The 22,131-nt window shown below is 46.4% G+C and overlaps 1 protein-coding gene across 10 annotated transcripts in view; it reads right to left on the bottom strand.

Moving 5' to 3' along the window:
* Positions 1–22,131, bottom strand: part of DLG2 (discs large MAGUK scaffold protein 2) — an 895,737-nt gene that overhangs the window by 442,402 nt on the left and 431,204 nt on the right. For 9 of the 10 annotated variants that reach the window (XR_014469831.1, XR_014469832.1, XM_083170304.1 and 6 more), the window contains one exon: positions 11,732–11,815. The exons of the other annotated variant lie outside the window; for it this stretch is intronic. Coding sequence is in view for 6 of the 9 variants with exons in the window: in XM_083170304.1 (XP_083026430.1) it covers positions 11,732–11,815 (84 nt within the window). In the remaining 3 variants the exon portion in view is untranslated. The remainder of the gene's footprint in view (positions 1–11,731; positions 11,816–22,131) is intronic. 10 annotated transcript variants of the gene reach the window in all.

Raw genomic sequence — 22,131 nt, 5'->3', positions numbered from 1 at the left:
ATATAAGACGCTGTAACGGAATCTGCTGCGCTATATAAGACACTGACGGAATCTGCTGCGCTATGTATGACGCTGTAACGGAATCTGCTGCGCTATATAAGATGCTGTAACGGAATCTGCTGCGCTATATAAGACACTGACGGAATCTGCTGCGCTATGTATGACGCTGTAACGGAATCTGCTGCACTATATAAGACGCTGTAACGGAACCTGCTTCGCTATATAAGACGCTGTAACGGAACCTGCTGCGCTATATAAGACACTGTAACGGAATCCGCTGCGCTATATAAGACGCTGTAACGGAACCCGCTGCGCTATATAAGACGCTGTAACGGAATCCGCTGCGCTATATAAGACGCTGTAACTGAATCCGCTGCGCTATATAAGACGCTGTAACTGAATCCGCTGCGCTATATAAGACGCTGTAACGGAACCTGCTGCACTATATAAGACGCTGTAACTGAATCCGCTGCGCTATATAAGACGCTGTAACTGAATCCGCTGCGCTATATAAGACGCTGTAACGGAACCTGCTGCGCTATATAAGACGCTGTAACGGAATCTGCTGCGCTATATAAGACGCTGTAACGGAATCTGCTGCGCTATATAAGACGCTGTAACGGAACCTGCTGCGCTATATAAGACGCTGTAGCGGAATCTGCTGCGCTATATAAGACATTGTAACGGAACCTGCTGCGCTATATAAGACGCTGTAACGGAATCTGCTGCGCTATATAAGACGCTGTAACGGAATCTGCTGCGCTATATAAGACGCTGTAACGGAATCTGCTGCGCTATATAAGACGCTGTAACGGAATCTGCTGCGCTATATAAGACGCTGTAACGGAATCTGCTGCGCTATATAAGACGCTGTAACGGAATCTGCTGCGCTATATAAGACGCTGTAACGGAACCTGCTGCGCTATATAAGACACTGTAACGGAATCTGCTGCGCTATGCTGCGCTATATAAGACACTGTAACGGAATCTGCTGCGCTATGTATGACGCTGTAACGGAATCTGCTGCGCTATATAAGACGCTGTAACGGAATCTGCTGCGCTATATAAGACACTTACGGAATCTGCTGCGCTATGTATGACGCTGTAACGGAATCTGCTGCACTATATAAGACGCTGTAACGGAACCTGCTTCGCTATATAAGATGCTGTAACGGAACCTGCTGCGCTATATAAGACACTGTAACGGATACCGCTGCGCTATATAAGACGCTGTAACGGAACCCGCTGCGCTATATAAGACGCTGTAACGGAATCTGCTGCGCTATATAAGATGCTGACAGCTGTAAATAAATTAATATATATATATATATATATATATATATACACATAAAAGATATATACAGCACAGCAGGGCAGCAGCAGAAGACAGAGAGATTCACTCTGTCTCCCTTCTCCCTCTTCAAACCCCCCCCCCCCCCCGCCCCCCCCGCCCCACGAAGGCACCAAAAACAAAGTTTATTGCTAACATTAACTAGCTGTAAAAAAAAAAAAAATTACATCCACCTTGAATAACTGACTGCTGGATAACTTAACAGGGCGGCAGTGGCACGGGCGGCAGCTAAACACTTTCTCCTCCTCCAGGCTACAGCCAGCGCTTGGGATGGCTGATGACGCTGCTGTAGCCAGGGAGGAGGGAGTGAGTCACAGACAGGTGACAGTCTGGGCGGAGTCTGCACACTGCTGCCCGGAAGCCGCCCGGACCGAGCAGCAGCAGCAGAGAGGACGGAGTGTGGACTGTCTGTGACTGTGTCAGCAGGGACCCGGTGAGGCAGGCGCCGGGCAGGGGCCAGGGCAGCCGCCGGCGCTGCGCACGCTGCCCGGCCGTTAGCAGCACAGAGCCAAACAGTACGATGATGATATGCTTGTGCTGTGCACGGGAGACACTTGGTCATTTGCGGAGGGGGGGGGGGGGGGGCGGACCGTCGGCGCCAACCAACCAATCGGCGCCCGGAGCATAAGCTCCGGTGGCTCCGCCCTCCCTACGCCTCTGGCTGGGAGGTCTGCTCGCACCAGCGCAATGCTGTGCGGTGACAGAAACCTCTCTCAGGACAAAGTCCTGCAGCAGGGCAGCTCTGCGCCTGAAGAGGCCGGTGACTGACCCTTACCCTGGCACCCTCGAAGCAGGACTGCTGCCTAGGTCTAAAAGCAGCGCCCCAAAATAACAAACTAAAACAAAATGTTGAAAAATCTCTCTGGAGCTCCCAGAAGTGCAGCCTCTCCTGAGGCACATTTTTCTAAACTGACTAGTGGAGGGAGGATAGAGGGGAGGAGCCAGTGCACCCACACTGAAAGATCTTATGTGCCTGTCTCTCCTGCGGAGGATCTCTATCCCCATAGTATTGAACCCCAGTATTCCATAATGGACGTTAGAGAAAAAAACAATGGGGGGGTAATTCAATCTTGGCCGATATTTTCGCCAGGGGAAATAGCGGGCGCTGCCTAGTCAATGCTGTTGTTTCTGACAGCATTGAAGGCATATCCTGACCAAACAGATCCGACTTTAAAACAAGTTTTTCCCTGACACGCCCACGATTTCCATCAGTTGAGTATCTGTGGATCGGAGCGAAATTGGCCCAGGATTCTGACCGCCGGGACGTTCTGACAGTCGGAATCCTGGATTCAATACCACCCTTTGCTACAATATGATAGACATCATAAGCTGATGGTTTGCAACCATCGATGTTCCCGATTCGTTGAAAGCACTTTTAAATCGATTCCAGGAATTTGTTTGCCAACCATCGGATGCTGCTTCCGATGCCTTGCAGATTGCGTTTCACCTAATGTGAGCATGCGCGGGGCTCTGACCGCTTACCATACAGTAATACCATCAATGGCAGGCTTCCGATACCCAGCCCTTATCCACAGCAATATAAAACTTCTACACGCTGGGAAATGATCTGACATCAGTTCAATGCAGCACATTATCGCTAATTGGCACTATGTTTAATCATCAGGCTGATGACAATGTTTATTCTGTATAATAATTACAAAGCAAAGCATGGAATAAGTTCAGCATTGTGCGGCATTGCAATAACCATAGAAACACAATCATAAATAGTATCGAGGAGGTGAGGAGCCCAGCGCAGCTATATATAATCATTACATAAACCAGCGCAACATCTGTGTTACTTGGCAGCGCATCCCAAGTAGACCAGAAATCTTCAGCCTTCGCCGAGAACCGACATCGGCTGCACAGCGCTAACAGGAACCGGAGATTAATCCGAGCTAATGGGGGATCATACTGACTCACCCAAGGGCCCGAGAGACCAATGCTGTATGTGAATATTAAGACATTAAGGCGTTCATTTATCATGTGGTGTCCAATTATTTCATAGTTTCTTAGTCCTACATGATTCAGAGGCAACGCATTAAATCATCTCGGGCGCTGTGGATTAATTCTGCAAGTCGCACTCACTGACTGGAAATGAAACTTCAGTGGGTGAGTCATCGGCAGAGGCGGGAAATTATTGTAGCCACCTGTGACTAGTATATGGTGTGGCTGGCATAGGAGCGCACCAGTCGCCTGCACATATAGAGGGTGATTCTAATTGACTTGGTAAGCTGCAAGCCTAACCGCCACCGCCTCGGCAAACACCCGCCTGCCCGCCACTGTTTCCCCTCGCAAACCATACGAAGACACATCCCCTCAAATGTGTGACCGCAACAGGAGAAATACTTCGATAGTAGGCGACCATGAAATTATTTCCCCTGCCTTCGCATTTATATAAGTCAGTGGAGGGCACCCGGGAGGAAGAGAGGGCGGAGGGATGATGTCATGTGACGTTCCCTTGCACCGGCGCCGCCTGCCCCGTCCTCTCTCCCCTCTGCGAGGGTCCCGACATCACTGTAAATCGCCACCATCGTTCGCATTTGGGGTTTGCACATGTGCAGAAAATGCGCAAAACACCGATCATCGGGACAGGAGACGAATTCGGTTCACTAAGGGGGGTATTTTGGTTCACTCTTTCTGACAAATTCCTTCTTAGATGGACAAAACCATGTGCACTGCAGGTGGGGCAGATGTAACATGTGCAGAGAGAATTAGATTTGGGCGAGTTATTTTGTTTCTGTGCAGGGTAAATACTGGCTGCTTTATTTTTACACTGCAATATAGATCTCAATTGGAAGTAAAACCCCACCCAAATCTAATTCTCTCTGCACAAGTAACATCTGCCCCACCAGCAGTGCACATGGTTTTGGCCATCTAAGAAGGAATTTGTCAGAAAGAGTAAATCAAAATAACCCCCTAAGAGTGAACCAGAATTGTCCCCATAGTGATGGAGCCACCATGATCAGCTCACTGTCAGCCCGCCCTCCTAGGCCCGATGTGTGTGTGGTTTGTATGTTCTCCCCAGTTTTTCATGGGTTTCTTCTGGGTACTCTGGTTCCCTCCCATCCATGGACACGCAGGGCAGTGTGGATGGCACTGTTAGCTGCCCCATGACACTTGCTTATGGCTGTCAGGGTACCTCCCAACTGTCCCGATTACATTGGGACAGCCCTCCCGCATTGGCAGTGTCCCACAGGGGGGGGGGGGGGGGCAGCCAGCAATTACTGCTGTACTGCTCTGCAGAGCAGCTAGAAATTGCTGAAGAGAGAAAGAACCACCCCTGAATACCGCAGCGATTTTAGCCTTTAGCCTAAATAAATATTATGCAATACAAATAAAAGTGAGTCTGGAGACATCTTTGTTACACGTTGAAATAAGAAAAAGCATAATGTTCTTATTTAGCAGCTGTTTAATGATCTGCCGCAATACCAGATGCAAACAACAGGTGGCATTGCCAATAGCGATAATTGCTACATGTGAGGATCCACTGTAATACCAGCTACAGACAATAGGTGGCAGTGCATTGCCCGTAGAGTGATAATTGCTACACGTGAGGATCCACCACAAAACCAGCTACAGACAACAGGTGGTCGTACATTGCCCACAGAGTGATAATTGCTACATGCGAGGGTCCACCACAATACTAGCTACAAACAACAGGTGGCCGTACATTGGTCACAGAGTGATAATTGCTACACGTGAGGATCCATCACAATACTAGCTACAGACAACAGGTGGCCATGCTTTGGCTATAGTGATAATTGTTACACATGAGGATCCACCACAATACCAGCTACAGACAACAGGTGGCAGTGCATTGCCTATAGAGTGATAACTGCTACACGTGAGGATCCACCACAATACCATCTACAGACAACAGGCAGCAGTGCATTGACTATAGAGTGATAACTGCTACACGTGAGGATCCACCACAATACCATCTACAGACAACAGGCGGCAGTGCATTGCCTATAGTGATAATTGCTACACGTGAGGATCCACAGCAATACTAGCTACAGACAACAGGTGGCAGTACATTGCCTATAGAGTGAAAATTGCTACACGTGAGGATCCACCACAATACCAGCTACAGACAACAGGTGGCAGTGCATTGCCTATAGTGATAATTGCTACATATGAGGATCCACCACAATACCATCTACAGACAACAGGCGGCAGTGCATTGCCTATAGTGATAATTTCTACACGTGAGGAACCACCACAATACCAGCTACAGACAACAGGTGGCAGTGCATTGTCCATAGAGTGATAATTGCTACACATGAGGATCCACCACAATACCAGCTACAGACAATAGGTGCCAGTGCATTGCCCATAGAGGGATAATTGCTACATGTGAGGATCCACAATACCAGCTACAGACAACAGGTGGCAGTGCATTGTCCATAGAGTGATAATTGCTACACGTGAGGATCCACCACAATACCAGCTACAGACAAAAGGTGGCAGTGCATTGCCCATAGAGGGATAATTGCTACACGTGAGGATCCACCACAATACTAGCTACAGACAACAGGTGGCCATGCTTTGGCTATAGTGATAATTGTTACACATGAGGATCCACCACAATACCAGCTACAGACAACAGGTGGCAGGGCATTGCCTATAGAGTGATAACTGCTACACGTGAGGATCCACCACAATACCATCTACAGACAACAGGCGACAGTGCATTGCCTATTGTGATAATTGCTACACCTGAGGATCCACAGCAATACCAGCTACAGACAACAGGTGGCAGTGCATTGCCTATAGTGATAATTAGTGTTCATTCTAGCACCCGCCATATTTGAAAACCCATGCAGTTCCTTTTTCCTGCCTGGGGTGTCGCTGTCTGCTGTAGTGCTTCTAGCACAGTGCGGTCTGTATATCAGCACTGATATGCAAACCAGACCTGTGCTAGAAACACTGCAGCAGACAGCGACACCCCAGGCAGGAAACAGGAACTGCATGGGTTTTCAAATTTGGCGGGTGCTAGAATGAACACTAATAATTGCTACACGTGAGGAACCCCCACAATACCAGCTACAGACAACAGGCGGCAGTGCATTGCCTATAGTGATAATTGCTACACGTGAGGATCCACCACAATACTAGCTACAGACAACAGGTGGCAGTGCATTGCCTATACAGTGATAATTGCTACACATGAGGATCCACAGCAATACTAGCTACAGACAACAGGTGGCAGTGCATTGCCTATAGAACAGTGTTTCATAAAATGTGTGCCATGGCACCCTGTTGTGCCTTGGGACACTTGCAGGGGTGCCCTGGGTTGGTGCATTCAAGATCAATTCAAATAATTTATGGTCGATGTAACAGGTAAATCCAGTGCTGTTGGCTTTCAGTGATAAACTATGTGGACAAACAGAAGCAAAGAAGGTTGTCCCTCACCACATAACTGACCCTAAGGACGACCTCTAAATACAATTTGCCTGATTTTAATATGTTTTATGTTTTTCTAAATGGGTTAATAAGAAATTTTTGACCTAGGGGCTGCCCCAACAACATTTCTCACACTATATGGAGCCGTGATTAAAAAAAATTTGGAACCACCGCAACACCAGCTATGTCCCTCATGATTCTATTCTTCAACCAATCATCATTGACATCATCACAATTCTACTGACTTCAGCTTCCTCCGCCAATGCCTGTCTATAGCTCAATGAGAATTGCAGAAGTGAATCATGCACTCGTGTATAACCGGAGCCCTGTTCCACCAGCGAACTATCCCTCTATACTCAGAGTACACAGCATACTTACCTACCCTCCTGGAATGGCCGGGAGGCTCCCAAATATTTTTCTGGACCTCCGCATCAGCACCCGCAGCCCCCTCCTCTGCCATTCAAATACTGGCATCCGTGGCTCTTCAGGAGGGGGTAAAATTATGCAGATTGCGTCCTGGAGTCCTCAAAAAAATGTGGCCAAACGGGACAAGATACTGTATAGGGGGTTATTCAGACCTGACCGCATGGCTGCGGAATTGCAGACTGGGTGATAATTGAACGACTTTGCATGCATATGGCTCTTAGTACGCGTGCGCGAGGCCAACCTGCAATGACATTTTTTAGCGCTGGTTGTAAGCGAGTTGATTGACAGGATGTCAGCGTTTGTGGGTGGTAACCAGACGTTTTCTGGGAGTGTCAGGGAAAACGCAGACGTGGCCAGGTGTTTGAGGGGAAGTCATGTGACATCAGCTCCACCCCGATCAGCCTGATTCTATCACAGCATATGAGTTATGCTGCCCATACATATGTGAGATATTGCATGCAATCATTCGATTTTGGCCACATCTGGCCGATAAATCGAATGATTGCATGCATTTTGAAGGGGACATTCGACGCGATGCGCAGGCACGCCGTCGAATGTCGCATCGATAGAGATTATGTGTTGCTCATAATATTTATCGAATTGCATGAGCAATCGCATGTGGTTTTTAATCACATGCGATTGCTCAAATGCAATCAGCGTGGGGACTGGAGCAGGGACCGGAGCTGGCAGCGGGGACCGGAGCTGGCGGCGGCGAAGGAGCTGGCAGCGGCGGAGGAGCGGGACAGGAGCGCTGGCAGGGAGCTGGGTACATACCTGGCTGGGGACCGGAGCTGTCAGGCGGCAGGACTCAGCAGTGGCAGCATATGACTTTGAAACACTGGATGGCCCTCTGATTGGCTGAGGCCGCTGAGAGCAGGGACGTGCAGTCAGGGTAGGCAGGGGAGGCAGAGCCTCCCCTGTCATTAATGATTAATATAATAATACAATTCAAAGAAAATACTTATGACACATATTATGTGTCATAAGTATATGCTTTGTATTATTATAATCATTTTTACTCTTTTTTTTTATTAGCTAAGGAGGCATCAAGAGCGATGCCTCCCGCTGTCTATATTAAAGCAGCAGACACAGGGGCGGGCAGTGGGCAGGGCTGAGCTCCGGGGCTCTAAATGCTCATTTAGAAAACTCATATAGGCGGCACCTATAGCAGTGCCTCGGTGACAGGGTCGTGCATTCTGCCTATATGAAAGCACACCCCTGTCACTGAGGCAGAAGTGATTGGGCACAGTGACAAGGGTGTGCTTTCATATAGGCAGAAAGCACGTGCCTGACCGTCACCATGGCAGTGCTATAGGTGGGGTGCCCGCCATGTAACTACAGCACAGTGCCGTTATTAGACCGAAGAGCTGGCGCTGGGAGACATGACTGGGAACAGCGGGAGTGACCCGAAGAGGCCGGGGAAGGTGCAGACAGAGGTACAAACCTCCCACCTCTGAGAGCTCCCCGACGCTGGATGACCCAACCCCGGATTACATGAACCTTTTGGGTATAATATTCAGTATGTGCGGCTGAAGTGGTGCGCGTGGATCGCTGTGTACTGCTCCTTCATCAGCTTTGCAAATTCTCTATTTCCGCTCTAGTCATGTCCTATCTACAGTGCCATTATTAGAGGGCGGCCGCGGCTTGTTCCCTGACCTGTATTGCCGGGGGAAGCCGGCTCCCAGCTCCTGCTGTACACCGGAGCACGTTGCGCACGTTGCGCTCCCCTTTCCCATTCGGTCAGGTGTCTCTCTTCTGCCTCCCGCCGGCGCTCTCGTTTGGGCTCCAGGTGCCTGTCCCAGGACGCTCAGGAGGTCTGTCTGGGCTGCTTAGATGCAAGCAGTGCCTAGGCCAAACGGTAATGTGTGTCTGGGGGCAATTTTTTTTTAAGTGGCACAGGTGTTTGTGTTAATTGACAGACTTGTTTGTGTTTGTGTTGTGTCAGAGGTGTGTATCTGTGTATTTGTGTAAAGTGACAGAGGTGTGTGTTTGTGTAAAGTGACAGAGGTGGAGGTGTGTACTGTTTCTGTGTGTTTGTGTAAAATAAGTGTTTTTACATTCACACAGAAACAGTACACACACCTATGTCACTTTACACAAACACACACCTTTACACAAATATACAGATACACAACTCTGTCACAACACATTACATTTGGCCGCATTTTTTTTTTTAATGAAAAATGTATATGGGCAGACGCCATGGCGGCTTGGTGGAGCCAGCGATGGCAAACGCTGGGTTCAGGTTGCATCTTTCAGCGCTGACAGGCAGGAGCTGTTCTTTCTGGTCTCTGCTGCTTATGCAGGGGGCAGCTACCACACCTGCCTGTCAGCGCAGAAGCAACCTTGACCCAATGCTCCCCACAGAGCCTGTCGGCGCTGGCACCACCGAGCCAGTGACTCACCAACCACAAACATCACCGCACGTCCCTGGCTGAGAGAGAGCTCTCTCAGCCAATCAGCAGCCGCCTGAAAGTAAGTCCTGCGCTACACACAGACTGCGCACACTGGGGAATCATTATATGGTGAGGGGCATGCCCAGGTGTGTGAGGGGAAGTCATGTGACATCAGCTCCTCCCCCGATCAGCCTTATTCTATCACATCCACTGAGTAAGTCCTGGGCTACACACAGACTGCACACACTGGGGAATCATTATATGGTGAGGGGCGTGCCCAGGTGTGTGAGGGGAAGTCATGTGATGTCAGCTCCGCCCCCGATCAGCCTTATTCTATCACATCCACTGAGTAAGTCCTGGGCTACACACAGACTGCACACACTGGGGAATCATTATATGGTGAGGGGTGTGGCCAGGTGTGTGAGGGGAAGTCATGTGACGTCAGCTCCGCCCCCGATCAGCCTGATTCTATTGCAGCAGCTGAGTAAGTCCTGGGCTACGCACAGACTGCACACACTGGGAATCATTATATGGTGAGCAGCTTGCACACAGATTTGCTGCTAATTGCTGATCGGCGTAGTAGCACAGGAATTTGCAGTCTTGCACAGAGCCGGATATCACTCAATTACCTGATCTCAGGGATATGCAAATTAGCATCCAGCGACCAGGTCTGAATAACCCTCATAACTTGGATGTCTATTCCCACAATTTGTGACGTGAAAATTCCCCCTTTTTTCCCCCTGAGGAATCCTGTTGTGTTATGGAGACGTGCGAATGGCTTCTGTCTTACGGGCATATTTATTAAAGTTATTTGAATCCGCACAAAATCCAAGTATGCACTGTGGACCTTATTCAAGTACGTTCGGATCACCCTTGTGTTCGCACGGGGGACCGATGGTGTGCGTCTGCGCATATGCAGATGCAGGATATGTGTGGCCAAGGCGAAAAGGGTGGGCTAGACACTGTGGATGGGGGGCCTGAGGGGGTGGGCTGGGGGATCAGCCTATGGGAATGCCCAGCGCCCAGTCCGGTGACACGACCATCACCTGCTGAATGTCCACGCGTTACCCGAGAGTAACCTTAGATGTGCGTGGGCCTCCCACATCATTCGATGGTTGGCGACCATCGAATGATATGGGTGTTCCCCACATCGGAGTGCCAGAGGGGGGCGTACCGGCACTCGGCAGGCGGCGTCTGGTGGACTCGCAAGGCTGCGAATTCGCAGCCTTGCGAAACAACCAGAATAACCCCCTAAATGTAACAAAAGGGAAATCACATTGACTGCATTGTGCCGTGAGAGCACAGACCATGCATGTGTCAGAGTTGTCCGGTTACAGATATTTATACAAGGAATTATCCACGTTTCAGCCAAAGCTTATAATGAACTTGGAAACATTTTTTTTCTTATTTCAGCTCAAAGTTGCCACGGAAACAGCCATCTAGAATGGGATCAGATTGATGAAACAGGTAGAAGATAGGGATCGTCTTCCATCCTCCCTGTTTTCACAACAGCGGCCGCTCGGTGGTTTGAGAGCGAACATTCACATGAACAGATGAATGGACGGCTCTTATTTCTCGATTGTTTTTACGTAGCAATAAACTTGGAAAGAAGATAGAAATTGCTTTATTAGCCCTATTTTACGAGTGTGAAACCAGCATTTTTTATGTTTTACGAAGCTCCCTCGAAAGCCCTCTAAATGCTAAAACGAAGGTTGAATTGTGTTTCTTCGCTTGACAATTGCGCCAGTTACAGTGTTTTTACAGCTAAAAAGGCCAAAGGTCAAACTACTTTCAGCTCTTAAACTTTTTGAAACTTTTTTTTTTTTTTTAAACGACAGAGTTTCGCAAAGCGGGACCGGGGAAATAAACTAAAAACAACACAGATTAACAGGCAGATATATCACCATTAGGGTTTGCATTTAATTAGTAAGCATGGGGGGAGGGGGGGGGGGATAGAGGCAATTTTAATGCATGATTATAATTGATGTTAATGAATAAACTAATGGGCAAGTAGAGCGGGCAATTGCAGTATGCAAATTACAATCATCGTTCGTCGAGGTTGACGGTTTAACACCGTAATAACTGTAAGGAAGGGATCTGTGGAGGAGACTTACATAGACAGATTCTGACAATGGGCGTTCTTCAACATTACCTCTATGCTGGGATAGGCTGCGAGTCTTCCCGATCCAGGCCTACATGCAGGCGCGCTGAAGGACGGTGAGCCGTGGTAGCAGGCCTGGGATTCAACAGAAAAGTATACTGGTCGGTAACAGAGAAGGCTTATAACAGATACTGGCCGCAGGGCACACATACAGACATTGCAGACCATGTACAATGGCCCTTATTCAGATCTGATCGCAGTACAAATTTGTTCTCAAAATGGGCGAAAACATGTGCACTGCAGGTGGGGCAGAAGTAACATGTGCAGAGAGAGAGTTACATTTGGGGGAGTTATTTTGTTTCTGTGCAGGGTAAATACTGGCTGCATTATTTTTACACTGCAATTTAGATTTCATTTTCAACACACCCCACCCAAATTTAACTCTCTCTGCACATGTTACATCTGCCCCACCTGCAGTGCACATGGTTTTGCCCATTTTAAGAAAAAATTTGTACTGCGATCAGATCTGAATAAGGGCCAATGGGTATCTATCTGCTACTGGCAGTGCGGTCAATTCGTCCCAGCTGCCTGGAGGCAAGATATAATATTGGGGTTATGGTATAAAACATCTTCAATGTCTAGGTCTACAATCGTATGGTCGACAGTCACAAGGTCAACAGGGTTAAATGGTTGACACCGTCTAAAGGTCGACATTGAAAAGGTTGACAGGGTCCAAATGTCGACAGTCAAAACGTCGACAGGGTCCTAAGGTCGACAGGTAAAAGATTAACATGGTCAAAGGGTCGACATCAAAATGGTTGACATAGTCAAAAGGTCGACATCAAAAAGGTCAGTGTGGAATGTTTTTAGGGTGTCTATGTCGACACTGGACACTGTCTAAGTGTACCGCATCCCCTCGCATGGCTCTCTGCGCTCACCATGTTTCGGGCTCGGTGCCTCACTGGCACACTCTTTTATTCCGCCTCCACACCCTAGTGGATAGTAGAGCATGAAATGCCGCCTGTTGGCGCATGTCGGCTCAAAATTGTGTAAAGAATTGCACGTCGACCATTTGACCATGACAACCTATTGACCCTGTCGACCTATTGTTTGTCGACCAATATTGGTCTACCTTATGACTGTCAACCTAGAGTCATTCTATGATCAGTCCGGATACCAAATATTGGTTCCCCCCCCCCCCACACACACACACACCACCTCATATAAATATATGTATGTGTGCATGTATATAGAGTATGTCACGTCCATGGTCCTGCTAGTAGGAGGCGGAGTCAGCCACAGAAATCGTATCAACAGCTTTCAATTGACTGATTAAAAAGAATAGGGGAGGAGAGGTGCCCCACAGGAGCAGAAGCCCAGCAGCAGATGACTCAATTGTCTCCCACAGTTATGACTCTGGCTACAGGATCTGGGTCATAAAGGTTGACATACATTAGGTCAAAAGGGCTAATGTCGGAAGGTCAACACAAGCATTAGGTTGATAATGGGAAGGTTGACAGTCAAAAAGTCGACATGAGATTTTCATGTTTTTGTCCCACATTTTGTCCCACCATCTAAGTGGCTCGCTGTGCTCACTGTAATCCGAGCACGGTGCCTTGCTGAAGTTAGGGTATGAAATGTCGTCAGGTACAAGTCAGCAAATAAATTTGCAAAAAAGTCATGTCGACCTACCCGTTGTCATCCTGCTGCTTGTGTCGACCTCCTGATCCTGTTGACCTTAGCCCTGTTGACAGTGGCGTAACTGAAAGGGCCGCGGTGGCGGGGAGGCGCCGGGGGTCTGCGGGCGCTGTTGTTTCTTCGCCAGCTCCCCACTGCTTGTGGGTGCAGCAGGGAGCTGGCAGGGGGGTCCGTGCGGCGCGGGGGTACCTGTGGTCAGGGACTCGGGAGAGCCTGGAGGTCCCTGCGGCGCTGATTATGAGTTGCCGGGGTCCCTGCAGCAAAGTGGAAATACTGCGCTACCGCCGTGCGTCGGCGCGGGAAGCACTTCTAACTTTGAAAACACTGGCTGCGGCCGCACACTGATTGGCTGAGATTCAGCCAATCAGCATGCGCCCAGTGTTTTCAGAGTCAGAAGTGCTTCCCGCGCCGCCGCACGGCGGTAGCGCAGTATTTCCACTTCGCTGCAGGGACCCCGGCAACTCATAATCAGCGCCACAGGGACCTCCAGGCTCTCCCGAGTCCCTGACCACAGGTACCCCCGCGCCGCACGGACCCCCCTTGCCAGCTCCCTGGGGGGGGGGGGTGTCTTGTCTTTTAACCGGGGGGGGGGGGGGGGGGGGCGACGATATTGTCCCGGCGGGGGGAGCAAAGTTTTATGTTACGCCACTGCCTGTTGACCTATTTCAGGTGTCAATCTATGCCCTGCCGACCTTCAGCGGTCAACCTAATGTATGTAGACTTTCATAGGGTCGACAAACTGACCGTATTCCCTGTTGCAGGGGCAGATGCATGAGGCCGGATAGGCTGTTCAGTAACGGGGCAACAAGTACAGTAACAGAGCAACAAGTACAGTAACGGAGCAACATGCACAGTAACGGAGCAACAAGTACAGTAACAGAGCAACAAGTACAGTAACAGAGCAACAAGTACAGTAACATAACAACAAGTACAGTAACGGAGCAACATGCACAGTAACGGAGCAACAAGTACAGTAACAGAACAACAAGGATAGTAACAGAGCAACAAGTACAGTAACAGAGCAACAAGTACAGTAACAGAGCAACAAGTACAGTAACAGTGCAACAGGCACAGTAACGGAGCAACAAGTACAGTAACAGAGCAACAAGTACAGTAACAGAGCAACAAGTATAGTAACAGAGCAACAAGTACAGTAACAGAGCAACAAGGATAGTAACAGAACAACAAGTACAGTAACAGAACAACAAGGATAGTAACAGAGCAACATGTATAGTAACCGAGCAACAAGTACAGTAACAGAGCAACAAGGATAGTAACAGAGCAACAAGTACAGTAACAGAGCAACAAGGATAGTAACAGAGCAACAAGGACAGTAACAGAGCAACAAGGACAGTAACAGAGCAACAAGTACAGTAACAGAACAACAAGGATAGTAACAGTGCAACAAGTATAGTAACAGAGCAACAAGTACAGTAACAGATCAACAAGTATAGTAATGAAGCAACAAGTACAGTAACGTAGCAACAAGTACAGTAACAGAGCAACAAGTACAGTAACAGAGCAACAAGGATAGTAACAAAGCAACAAGTACAGTAACGTAACAACAAGTACAGTAATGGAGCAACAAGGATAGTATTGGAGCAACAAGTACAGTAACACAGCAACAAGGATAGTAACAGAGCAACAAGTACAGTAACAGAGCAACAAGGATAGTAACAGAGCAACAAGTACACTAACAGAGCAACAAGAATAGTAACAGAGCAACATGTATAGTAACCGAGCAACAAGTACAGTAACAGAGCAACAAGGATAGTAACAGAGCAACAAGTACAGTAACAGAGCAACAAGGATAGTAACAGAGCAACAAGGACAGTAACAGAGCAACAAGGACAGTAACAGAGCAACAAGTACAGTAACAGAACAACAAGGATAGTAACAGTGCAACAAGTATAGTAACAGAGCAACAAGTACAGTAACAGATCAACAAGTATAGTAATGAAGCAACAAGTACAGTAACGTAGCAACAAGTACAGTAACAGAGCAACAAGTACAGTAACAGAGCAACAAGGATAGTAACAAAGCAACAAGTACAGTAACGTAACAACAAGTACAGTAATGGAGCAACAAGGATAGTATTGGAGCAACAAGTACAGTAACACAGCAACAAGGATAGTAACAGAGCAACAAGTACAGTAACAGAGCAACAAGGATAGTAACAGAGCAACAAGTACACTAACAGAGCAACAAGAATAGTAACTCAGCAACAAGGATAGTAACGGAGCAACAAGGATAGTAACGGAGCAACAAGTACAGTAACAGAGCAACAAGTATAGTAACCGAGCAACAAGGATAGTAACCGAGCAACAAGGATAGTAACCGAGCAACAAGGATAGTAACCGAGCAACAAGGATAGTAACCGAGCAACAAGAATAGTAACACAGCAACAAGGATAGTAACAGAGCAACAAGTACAGTAACAGAGCAACAAGGATAGTAACAGAGTACATTAACAGAGCAACAAGTACACTAACAGAGCAACAAGGATAGCAACAGAGCAACAAGGATAGTAACGGAGCAACAAGGATAGTAACGGAGCAACAAGGATATTATTGAAGCAACAACGATAGTAACAGAGCAACAAGTACAGTAACAGAGCAACAAGGATAGTAAAGGAGCAAAAAATACAGTAAAAGAGCAACAAGGTTAGTAACAGAGCAACAAGTACAGTAACAGAGCAACAAGGATAGTAACAGAGCAACAGAGATAGTAACATAGCAACAAGTACAGTAACAGAGCAACAAGGATAGTAAAGGAGCAAAAAATACAGTAAAAGAGCAACAAGGATAGTAACAGAGCAACAATTACAGTAACAGAACAACAAGGATACTAACAGGGTAACAAGTAAAGTAACCAAGCAACAAGGATAGTAACAGAGCAACAAGTATAGTAACAGGGCAACAACGATAGTAACAGGGCAACAAGGATAGTAACAGAGCAACAAGTACAGTAACCGAGCAACAAGTACAGTAACAGAGCAACAAGGATAGTAACAGAGCAACAAGAAGAGTAACAGGGCAACAAGAATAGTAACGGAGCAACAAGTACAGTAACGGAGCAACAATTACAGTAACGGAGCAACAAGGATAGTGACAGAGCAACAAGGATAGAAAAGGAGCAACAAGGATAGAAAAGGAGCAACAAGGATAGTAACAGAGCAACAAGGATAGTAACAGAGCAACAAGTACAGTAACACAGCAATAAGTACAGTACCAGAGCAACAAGGATAGTATCAGGGCAACAAGGATAGTAACGGAGCAACAAGTATAGTAACGGAGCAACAAGTACAGTACCGGAGCAACAAGTACAGTAACAGAGCAACACGGATAGTAACAGAGCAACAAGGATAGTATTGGAGCAACAAGTACAGTAACAGAGCAACAAGGATAGTAACAGAACAACAAGGATAGTAACAGAGCAACAAATACAGTAACAGAGCAAAAAATACAGTAACAGAGCAACAAGGATAGTAATAGAGCAACAAGGATAGTAACAGGGCAACAAGGATAGTAACGGAGCAACAAGTACAGTAACAGAGCAACAAGTACAGTAACATAGCAACAAGGATAGTAACAGTGCAACAAGTACAGTAACAGAGCAACAAAGATAGTATCAAAGCAACAAGTACAGTAACAGAACAACAAGGATAGTAACGGGGCAACAAGTACAGTAACAGAACAACAAGGATAGTAACAGGGCAACAAGAATAGTATCGGAGCAAAAGTACAGTAACAGAGCATCAAGGATAGTAACCGAGCAACAAGAATAGTAACACAGCAACAAGGATAGTAACACAGCAACAAGGATAGTAACACAGCAACAAGGATAGTAACTGAGCAACAAGGATAGTAACAGAGCAACAAGGATAGTAACAGGGCAACAAGGATAGGAACAGGGCAACATGGATAGTAATGGGGCAATGAGGATAGTAACAGAGCAACAAGATTAGTAACAGGGAAACAAGGATAGTAATGAGGCAACGAGGATAGCAAAAGATCAGCAAAACAGTAACAGAGCAATGAGGATAGTAACAGAGTAAGGAGGATAGTAACAGAGTAAGGATGATAGTAACAGAGCAATAAGGACTGCAACAGAGTAAGGAGGATAGTAACAGAGTAAGGATGATAGTAACAGAGCAATGAGGGCTGCAACAGAGTAAGGAGGATAGTAACAGAGTAATGAGGATAGTAGCAAAGCAACTAGGATAGAAATGTTGCAACAAGGATAGTAACAGAGCAATGAGGATAGTATCAGAGTAAGGAGGATAGTAACAGAGAAATTATGCTAGCAATAGGGCCACGAGGATAGTAACAGAGCAATGAGGATAGTAACAGAGTAAGGATGATAGTAACAGAGCAATGAGGACTGCAACAGAGTAAGGAGGATAGTAACAGCGTAATGAGGATAGTAGCAAAGCAACTAGGATAGAAATGTCACAACAAGGATAGTAACAGAGTAAGGAGGATTGTAATGGAGCAACAAGATTACTAACAGAGTAAAGATGATAGTAATACCCTGTTCTCACTGCCGCAAAAACCCGGGTATTTGCCAGGGCAAGCAGTTATTTCCCGTGTCGCATCTCTGTGTGAAAGGGTCTTTGTAAAATTCCCAGGAATTACACACAGGTTTTTTGCAGGGTTTTTCCTTAGTAATACACGGGTGTGTGGCAGTGTGAACAGGTTAGACCCGGGTTTTTGAGAACGCAGCATAACAGAGCAGTGAGGATAGTAACAGATGGAGCAACAAGGATAGTAACAGAGTAATAAGGATAATGACAGAGCAAAGAGGTTAGTAATGGAGAAACGACATAGTAACAGAACCAGGAGTATAGTAACGGAGTAAATAGGATAGTAAAAGAACGAGGAGGTGATAATTGGAACTGTGAGTGTAATAACAGAGCAATGAAGGTAATAACAGAGCAATAGGGATAGTAACGGAGTATTGAAGGTAATAATTAAGTAGTGCTGCAGTAATGGAGAAGTGAGTCTTATAACGGAGTCATAAGTGTAATAGAGGAGAAATTAGGGTAATAAGAGTAATAATTGGGTAATGGGGATAGTAATGGAGAAATGAGTCTAATAGCAGAGTAATGAGGGTAATAATGGAGCAATGAGGGTAATAACGGAGCAATGGGGGTAATAATGGAGCAATGAGGGTAATAACAGAGCAATGATGGTAATAACGGAGCAATGAGGGTAATAATGGAGCAATGAGCGTAATAACGGAGCAATGAGGGTAATAACGGAGCAATGAGGGTAATAACAGAGCAATGAGGGTAATAACAGAGCAATGAGGGTAATAACGTAGCAATGAGGGTAATAATGGAGTAATGAGGGTAATAATAGAGCAATGAGGGTTATAATGGAGCAATGAGGGTAATGACGGAGCAATGAGGGTAATAACAGAACAATAATGGTAGTAACGGAGCAATGAGTATAATACGCAATAACGGTAGTAACGGAGCAATGAGTATAATACCAGAGCAATAAGGGTAGTACTGTACCAGAGCAATAGGGATAGTAAAAGAGCAATGATGGTAATAAAGGAGCAATGAGGGTAATATTGGAGCAATGACGGTAATAACAGAGCAATGAGGGTAGTACTGTACCAGAGCAAAAGGGATAGTAACAGAGCAATGAGGGTAATAACAAAGCAATAACGGTAGTAACAGAGCAATGAGGGTAGTACTGTACCAGAGCAATAGAGATAGTAACAGAGCAATGAGGGTAATAATGGAGTAATGAGGATAATAACAGAGCAATGAGGGTAATAATGGAGAAATGAGGGTAATAACGTAGCAATGAGGGTAATAACAGCAATAACGGTAGTAACGGAGCAATGAGGATAATACCAGAGCAATGAGGGTAGTACTGTACCAGAGCAATAGGGATAGTTACAGAGCAATGAGGGTAATAATGAAGCAATGAGGGTAAAAACAGAGCTATGAGGGTATAATAGAGCAATGACGGTAATAACGGAGCAATGAGGGTAATAATGGAGTAATGAGGGTAATAACAGAGCAGTGAGGGTAATAATGGAGCAATGAGGGAAATAACAGACCTACTGTACTGTACAATACACTTTCAGAGCTATAGGGGGAGCTGTGGTGACTTCTTATCGTGCACCCTCCCTGCCAGTCACTGCAACAAAGTCTGCTCCCTCCGCGACTGTTCTAATGTTATTTTTAATTTGTTGTTTTATAGGAAAGAAACTAATTTATACAACTAGAGCCAAGTCATTAAAAGTACATCCAAATGGTGTGGGATTAATTGATGCATACAGTAAGTGAATACTTAACAAGATTGCATCATTATGCTGTTATTTAGCAAAGCAGAGAGCAGAATATGATCATATACACCTGCAGCTGTTCAACCCGTTACTGCTGCACGTATCTATCTGTAGCGAGAGAGACATACAGTACCGTATACAGCACAGCTCAGCCATGTGAGGTAGAGAACCTAATACACATTCTGCCAGGTAGAGCCTGTTACATGTTCTGCCAGATAGAGCCTCCTTTTACACATTATACCAGGTAGAGCCCCTAATACACATTCTGCCAGGTAGAGCCTGTTACATGTTCTGCCAGATAGAGCCTCCTTTTACATACTATACCAGGTAGAGCCCCTAATACACATTCTGCCAGGTAGAGCCTGTTACATGTTCTGCCAGATAGAGCCTCCTTTTACACATTATACCAGGTAGAGTCCCTAATACACATTCTGTCAGGTAGAGCCTGTTACATGTTCTGCCAGATAGAGCCTCCTTTTACATACTATACCAGGTAGAGCTCCTGATACACATTCTGCCAGGTATAGCCTGTTACATGTTGTGCCAGATGGAGCCTCCTTTTACACATTATACCAGGTAGAGACCCATTTCCATGTTATGCCAGGGAGAGCCTCCTTGTACAAATTACTCCAGGTAGTGTCCCTTTTACACATTACGTCAGGTAGAGTCCCCTTTACCCATTACTACAGATTGAGTTACTTTTAGGCATTACATCAAGTAAAAAGACCCTTTTACCCATTACTCCAGGTAGAGCCCCATTTAAACATTTCTACAGGGAGAGGCCCTTTTTACAGATTACGCCAGATGGAGCCCCTGTTACCCATTACTCCAAGTAGTGCTCCATTTTACACATTATGCCAGGTAGAGTCCCTTACACATATTATGCCACATAGAGCCCCCTTTTATATATTACTCCATATTCCACATTATGCCAGGTAGAGTCCCTTACACATATTATGCCACATAGAGCCCCCTTTTATATATTACTCCATATTCCACATTATGCCAGGTAGAGTCCCTTACACATATTATGCCACATAGAGCCCCCTTTTATATATTACTCCATATTCCACATTATGCCAGGTAGAGTCCCTTACACATATTATGCCACATAGAGCCCCCTTTTATACATTACTCGAGGTCAAGCTCCATTTTCCACATTATGTCAGGTACAGCCCCTTACACATTATTGGGGTTATTCAGAGCTGATCACGTGTGAATTTGCATCACGATCGATTATTGAATGACTGCACATTTGTATGGATCGCAGTACACATGAACAACGCCATAAAGTGACAAAAAAAAGCAGTTTTTATATTCGCAACAAGGCCGCAGTTTTTTTCTGTTCCTTAGAATGGGTGTGTGGGGGCCCCAGTATATTGCTTTACCCAGGACCTACAGATGGAGCCCGCCTCGTCTAGTGGGGGTCTGGTGGTCGGATCGCCAACCGCCAGCCCCCGGAAGGGGACGTGCATGCACAAGGTGATCGCGCAATCCCCTCTGACCAAGCTCCCCGCCGGCTTCCCCCCCCCCAACCCAGGTTTCTGCCCCCTGCCACTGAAAAACTGGGACACGCATGCATGTGAGATGTGTTCCAGTTAGATGGAGCGCCTCTCCGCTGGCGATCACCAGCGGCGACATTCTGGCGATCCCCGGCACCGAACGAGAGGCATCTGGACAGTGCTGCAGTTGGCACATTTATTAAACAGCCTGATAACTGGAAACCGAGTAACATAGATAGATAGATAGATAGATAGATAGATAGATAGATAGGGACAACAGTCTGGCGCTAGGATTATTTATAGTATATCTGTATACAGATGTGTCTATCTTCATTCCCGTACGTAAGCATCGTGGGTGTGATTATTCTTTACTGTGTAGGACTTAGGGCCTTATTCTGGTTAGGTCGGTGCAATGTACGTACGGTCCGTTTCACCGTACGTTTCTCGTACGCGGACGGTGAGCGTAAGTCCGCCCACAGAACAGCCCCATATGGATGGTCACAAACACCGACAATGGGGAGTGGCGTACACTTGAGCTCACGCCACCGTATACGGACGGGTCTCGTCCGTTTTCACACCGACATCTTCCGTATATCTGAGCGTACGCCAGCTTGCACGGACGGGTCTTGCTTTTTTTCAGTGGAAAACTCAGCGTGTGTCACCGATCGTCAGAGTGAGCTTATGTCCGTGTACGGTGGCATACCCTTCACATATATGGACCTGGAAATCTTGCCTTTCAACTATAATTAAGACAATTAATTAATTATTCTAACTGTTATTCAATAATTGTTTTCTATTAACTCAATTGTCTACCTTAATAAACACCCTAATAAAACAACATTTTAACCCTAATTACATGTATATTTATTATGTTCTAATGTGGCATTTTAATCACTATCTATGTGTCCCCACATTGGTTTTACTTTTAAGTGAAAAAGTTGACACG

Source organism: Crinia signifera, chromosome 2, assembly GCF_055691185.1.
Source record: "Crinia signifera chromosome 2, ASM5569118v1, whole genome shotgun sequence".
NCBI classification, from domain to species: Eukaryota; Metazoa; Chordata; class Amphibia; order Anura; family Myobatrachidae; genus Crinia; species Crinia signifera.
Note: the sequence above shows the minus strand (reverse complement) of the source record. Positions and strands in the feature narration are given on the sequence as shown.